The following is a 6,386-nucleotide window of genomic DNA, read 5'->3' as shown; positions in this document are numbered from 1 at the left end:
GATGACATTCAGCTCTATCTCATGCTTCCAGAAGATCCCAGCGGAGCTGTGGAAATTGTGATGCCAGAAGGCAATTTTGGGACTGATGAGAGCTAACAAACGGAATCTCAACAAAACAGAGGCACTGGAGAGTAGGAATTCTCATCTCATAATGGGGATATCACCTGTTCTGGATGGGGTTACACGCCCCCTAAAGGAGCAGATTTGTGGTAGCTTGAGGCTGTTGTTGGACCTGGGACCCATTGGACAGATGGATCAGAGTGGTGGCCAGGGGCTTGCCTTTCACCAGCTTTGGCTAGTGAGCTAAAGGAGTAACCATTCCTGGGCAAAAAAGATCTTGCCAGTGAGGTGCATGCAACACTAACATTTAGAGGAGAATACTGCAATTTTGCTTACTTGGGGATGCTTTGAAGAGTGTCAGGAAGCTACAATAGCTACTGAATGCTGCAGCTAAAAATCTGGTGCTGGGTAAGATGGTAGCAAGGATGTATTTTGAGTCTGAGTTAAGGCATACATTATCAGGGAATTGGAGAATGTTGCATGAAAAAACCCTGAATTCAGAGCCCAAACATCAAAGCAGTACCGTATAAACTCGTGTATAAGCCGACTCGTGTATAAGCCCAGGCTCCTAATTTTACTAGCAAAACCTAGGGACACATATTGACTAGGGTATAAGCTGAAGGTGGGAAGCCGGGAAGCAGAGGGAAGTTTGAGGAAGCCCAGGCAACCTGGAGGTGGAGGGAGCTCCTTATTTGGGCAATGACATCAGGGGGAGTCACTGCCCAAATGAGGAGCTCCCTCCACCTCCGGACTGGGTTTGAGAAAGCCCAGCCTGCTGGGAGTGGAGGGAGCTCCTTATTTGGGTAGTGACTCCCCCTGATGTCATTGCCCAAATAAGAAGCTCCCTCCACTTCTGCTGCCTGGGCTTCCTGAAACCCAGCCGGGAGGTGGAGGGAGCAACAAGCGGCTGCTGCAGCCGCAGGGAGGTCGTTCCGGCCACGCGCCCCCAGTCTGGGCAGAGGCCTGAAGAGCCGGCTGGTAAGCAGGACTCGTGTATAAGCCAAGGGGGCATTTTTCAGCAAAACAGGGCTGAAAAACTCGGCTTATATGCGAGTATATACGGTATTTAGAATTAAAAACTATTTACTCTAGTTACATAACTGGAATCATTGCACAACTGTTTATGGAGTTCCACATAACCTGGAATTTTGTTGTATTTTTTGTGTTTTGTGAGAGGCTTGGGGCTGAACTAGTTGGGGCTGAACTAGTTGAGGCCAAGAGAAACAACTTGTATCTCCTCAGTGATGTCTTCTAAAAGATGACGCGTGGAGTGACATAAGTGCATTCCATTTTTCTGCCACTGTAAACAACAGCCAGTGAAGGAAAATGGGGCGGGAAAACTCTAGCATACTATCACATCCAGCATGTTCTTTTATAGGTGTTACCAAGGAGACCCAGGGCTGCTGCTCTCGGCTACAGTCGCATGTTCTTAACAGACTGTCCCCAAGAAATGTGTAGAAAACAGAGGGGATCTAGAAGAGAACCACACTGAAAAGAAGAAAAACTGTTTATTTATATCATCTTGTTCTTTCAGGATTCTTTCATTTTCAAGAAAAGATAAAGCATAATAATCTGAACAATTTCAGCTTCTGCATATATATATATATATATGTATATATATATTTATAATATACATACAAACCTTTTGAGCCTCTATATCCTGTGGAATTCCCAACTGTAGGAAGAGAAGCCAACAATTCCAAAAACAAAGAAAAATTACACAAAACTCACCTCTCAATGAGGGGTGTACACAAAGTCATGTCCATTCAGGTCACCAGCAACCCACCGAACCACCCATCAGGCTCACAGCAACGGACTTTGGCTCAATTTGGGGCATTCTATTTAATAATTTTTTTATTGGCCCTTATCTCCATCCAAGGGCAATGACCTAAATCATCTAACATGTCTCCAGTTAGGTGATCTTTCTTCTCTGCATACTTCACGCTGCAATAAAGTGAAACTTCCCATTCCTCATTTCCAGACTTATGCCAGAACAGATATGAGCATCGCTCCAGCAGGGTAACACCCCCTAAGAGTCATAAGCGTCATAAGCGTCATCATCTTCAAAAAAGAAAGAATCCCTCTCCAGATTCTCTGAATCATCATCATAGGAAATGTTTTCGTCATCGAGATCTTCATCATCATACTCCTCCTGCCACTCAGGGACAAAATCTTCATCATCCTCATCCTCTTCCTCTTTGCCACCATCGTCTGTGTCGGGTGAATCAGATGCCTCGTCAAAAGTTAACCTGTGCAGAAATAAACCCTACAAATCAGTGAACTCAGCACATTTTTCTCCTGCTAAATCACAGCCAAATAGATAGGAGCCAAGCTCTGAATCTACAATGACTTTTGAAACCTTGCCCACACCCAGATGCAATATAAATATGATACAAGGCAAAGTTGCGAAACTCTGGCAGTGGTGAGGTGAGCTGCTCACTAAACCTTTTCTTTAAAAGCCTATAAAAGCCAACACTGGTCGACTGATTTTTACCTGATTATGTGGAACTTGGAAGTTTTATCACCATCTTGGAATTTAAGCAAATTAGGTGTAGTTTTAAATTTATAGATTTTATTATATTTTATTATATTCATTATTGGATTTATATTATGTATTAAGTTTTGTTGAAACCACCTTGACCCTGAAAGCAGAGGGGCAGTATAAAATTTATTAATAAACACAACATAATTATCATAATAAACACAAAACATGATGATCAGCTTTGTTACTTTAGTCAAACAGTCTGTTGATAGCTGGTAATCCTGATACTGGGCTACTATTACAACGCCATCTTAAGGGATCGTGACAGAACCCCTAACATTTTACTAGGCTCAACATTGCCATCTACAATGTCTCAGATCTGGGACCTGTGAAGGTTTACATTAGAATGACCATTTCACATTGGACTTAATACCTTTTGGATACAGGACAATGTGGTTTGGACCAAACCACATAAGTGTCATGGAAGTTCAGATCCATTACCAGAGGCTTGATGGAGATGGGACGAGGGGTGGGCACCTTTTGGGGGGTTCAAGTTTAATAGGCCCAGAAATTTTCTAAAATGCCAATGTTATATACTGGCTTTTTGTTTTTTCCCCCACAAAATTTTCAGGTTATTAAACCTGAATCTGAAAAAAGGCTACCCTCAAGACCCATGTGGAGTTTGAAGTGAGGTGCAGAGTTGAACAATAGGCCAGACTGAAGAGAACCCAGCATTGAACTGTGGGCTCAGCCTAGCTAGGTCCAACTTTATACCGCTGATCCTGCATCCAAAGTCTATGTGACTTCAGAGGTGATGCTTTGGAGGCATAACCAGCAGCATAAAGCTGGATCTGGCTAGGCCAAGCCTGCTATTTAACCCTGGGCTCTGCCTGCTCTGCCTGGCTGGATCCAGCTTGAAACTAAGGGCCTGGCCAGACCCAGTGTTGAATTCTACACGCTGCTTCCGAGATGGCATGCACAGTTCAACACTGGACCCAGCCAGGCTGCAGGTACAGGAGAGAAAGATCCTTCCTTCCTTCCTTCCTTCCTTCCTTCCTTCCTTCCTTCCTTCCTTCCTTCCTTCCTTCCTTCCTTCCTTCCTTCGGCAGAAGACTGAACAGGCCTGCAAAATGCCAAAAAAAACAGCATTTTTTGGAATCCAATTTTGATTGCCACCTTTTTTCCTGGTTTGTCCCCTAGCTTGGACTATATTTTATACAGTTCTGATTGGTAACAGTAGCCTCTGACATCAGAGATGGAGCTTTGCATGGGATTCGCTAAAGGTGTCACTCTTAGAAAAAAGGCTGGCTTAGGTCCAATTTCATCCACCATATATTTCTGGATATTTAGAATTTCCCCTTGTCTTCAGTTTTCAGGCTTCAGTGGAAACTGAGTCCACAGAATGTTGAGTAGACGTTAAAGACCTTGTTACTGCCAGGAAGTCTGCTTTCGCTCTGAGGAACTTGTTCAGCCTGGGTGACTGTGTTTAGCTTAGTTAATACAACTGTACTGCTTTTCACTCGAACCTCTCTGTGTTGTTATTGTGAGCCTTCCTTGCAGTTTGCATTTCCCCTTTTTCCACCACTTTTTGAAACCAGCCACTATTTTCCTTTTTCCCCCTCTTGTATAATAAACCTTTTTTTAAATAAAAACTTTCTTAGGCCTTCGCTTAATATAATTTATTCCCCTGGGGTATTTCTCTCAATTTTTACCCCATGTGTTAGACTGCACAGGTGGTACAGAGTTGGACATAATGTATTTTCTAGGATTTCTACCCTGTCTCATTTCATTATCATGCTAATACTGTGTTGGAAGAGGGCCTTCTCAGCAGGTCAGTCTACATGTTCTCAGGAGGTGCTGAGTGGTGGCAACTGGTTATCAGGGGGCTTTCCAGCCCTCAGAACAATGACTATTTAGTTCAGTCTCCCTACATACAAATGATATGCCACTCAAAGCCTTCAAGATAAGAATATAAAAACCCATTCCCACCACCTGGTCCTGGGAAGAAAAAAATCCTCACTCTTTATAAGCTGGAGTAGCATTAGGCACATTGGATAACTTAATCTCCCTCTGTTCAGAGCTTTGCCGAGTTTGGAACCCCATACGGAAATCCTGCAATAAAATAAGAAATATTAGAAGTGTGGATTTTGACAATCGGACATCTCCCTTATAAATAAATTGCACTATTATGAATCCAGTTCTGCTACTATGTAATTACAATTAGTTTTGCTACAGTAGCAAGCAAAACAGATATTTGACCAAAAAAAACCACAAACTAAAAGCTGCGTGGCATGCTGGAAGAATTACCTGAGTGGCATGCTGCAGAATTGCTAGAAGTCGTTCCTGGATCCTGCGTACTAGCTCAAGGCCTGTATTGAAATGCTCTACTTTCAGCAGTTGAATGCAGGAAGCAACATCTTGACACTGCAGCAATGTCTCCTCTGAAATACAAGGTAAGATACCCAATCTGCGTATTATACAACAACCAGCAAAAGGGTAGCACTGAATCAACGAGCAAATTCTACAAGGCTCCAGCAGACAAGTACTTATTTGCCTCAGTTGCAGGGAATTTCAGCTCAATCCACAAGAAGAACACAAAGGGGTGGAAATTTGTCCCTTGCTCTAAGTTGGATTGTTGGTTTGAATAACAATAGCTTATAGGCACCCAACTGCAATTGATATATAAAGTTCAGAAATCTGTCTATACTCCTATGGAGTACAACTAGAATTCTGTGCTGGCCACATCAGGTGGGGGAAGAGAAGGTAAAGGGACTGGAGGAAGAGCAGGGCAGAAAAACAAGGACAACATTGTCTCTCAGTGCTTTGAAATGTCTCATTTCCAGACATAGTTCTGGCGAATTGGAATAGGTGGTTTCTGCACAGCACACTAACAATGTTATTAATGAAGCTGATTTCCCTTGTTTGCCTTAGCACTGGAGATTTGACCCCTCCAGGAAGCGACTGTAAACAGTCCAGGTTGCTGTGGCTCCTTTGATTTCTCCAACAAGATCACTAGTTTAGCAATTTTTATAAGAGCCCTGTGCTAAGATCTTTCCCAAAATGAGATAAATAGCTTCCTCAGACAATTATATTTGGGCTGTGCGGAAACCACCATAGCTAGAAAATACAGCTTCAGTTTCCCTTCCCTTCTGTGGGTGTGCATCTGGCAGCTCTAGACACTGGGGAAAGAAAGACATTTAAGGCCATGGCCTGAAATGAAGGTTGCCCCAAGTTTGCCCCCCACACCTAGTTGGCATGCAAGCTCATGGCAAGATGGGGGGGGGGGGTCTGAGTTGTGCCCTACCAGTCACTTCTCTATTGGTGTCATAGACTGTTCAGATTAAAAATGGATGCCAAATCTTAATACTGGACTTTGATATAAAAGAGGGGCCTCTGCTTGCAACATTCATCTCCATCCAGCTTTCTTGACCAACTATGCATAGCAGCAAGCAAACCCTTTCCTGCAGCCTTAGCCATTGCAATCTGGATATCAAAAGCCATACTTCTGGAAAAGACACACTTGTTCTCTAGTCCACAAAGAATATGCAAATGCTACTCAGCCTTAACACAACTAGCATTCTTTCTTAACCAATTTACTCACAAGCCTTCTGATCCTATTACCTGGGAACACCAAACCTTACTTTGAATTGGAATGCCCTGAGTTGTGAATTTATCAGCTCTGCCTAAATCTAATCAAAAACTAGACTCTCCCTCACTCTGACTCATTTGAGCCATTTTCTACTGTGTTGTTCTAAGAGAAACTTGTTTTGCCTAGGAAGACTGCCTCTCTTAACATTAGCAGAGGGCTAACGTTTCCTGTATCTAGCCCTCCCAAATGAGGGTC

The 6,386-nt window shown here is 43.1% G+C and overlaps 1 protein-coding gene across 1 annotated transcript in view; it reads right to left on the bottom strand.

The window, feature by feature from the left end:
* Positions 1-1,549: 1,549 nt before the first annotated feature.
* Positions 1,550-6,386, bottom strand: part of LOC125425084 (cullin-9-like) — a 79,106-nt gene continuing 74,269 nt past the window's right edge. The window contains 3 exon segments of the mRNA XM_048482581.1: positions 1,550-2,309; positions 4,563-4,654; positions 4,850-4,983. Coding sequence (XP_048338538.1) covers positions 2,090-2,309; positions 4,563-4,654; positions 4,850-4,983 — 446 coding nt within the window. The 3' untranslated portion in view covers positions 1,550-2,089.

The sequence above is a fragment of the Sphaerodactylus townsendi genome, linkage group LG01, assembly GCF_021028975.2.
Source record: "Sphaerodactylus townsendi isolate TG3544 linkage group LG01, MPM_Stown_v2.3, whole genome shotgun sequence".
In the NCBI taxonomy this organism is placed as follows: domain Eukaryota; kingdom Metazoa; phylum Chordata; class Lepidosauria; order Squamata; family Sphaerodactylidae; genus Sphaerodactylus; species Sphaerodactylus townsendi.
Note: the sequence above shows the minus strand (reverse complement) of the source record. Positions and strands in the feature narration are given on the sequence as shown.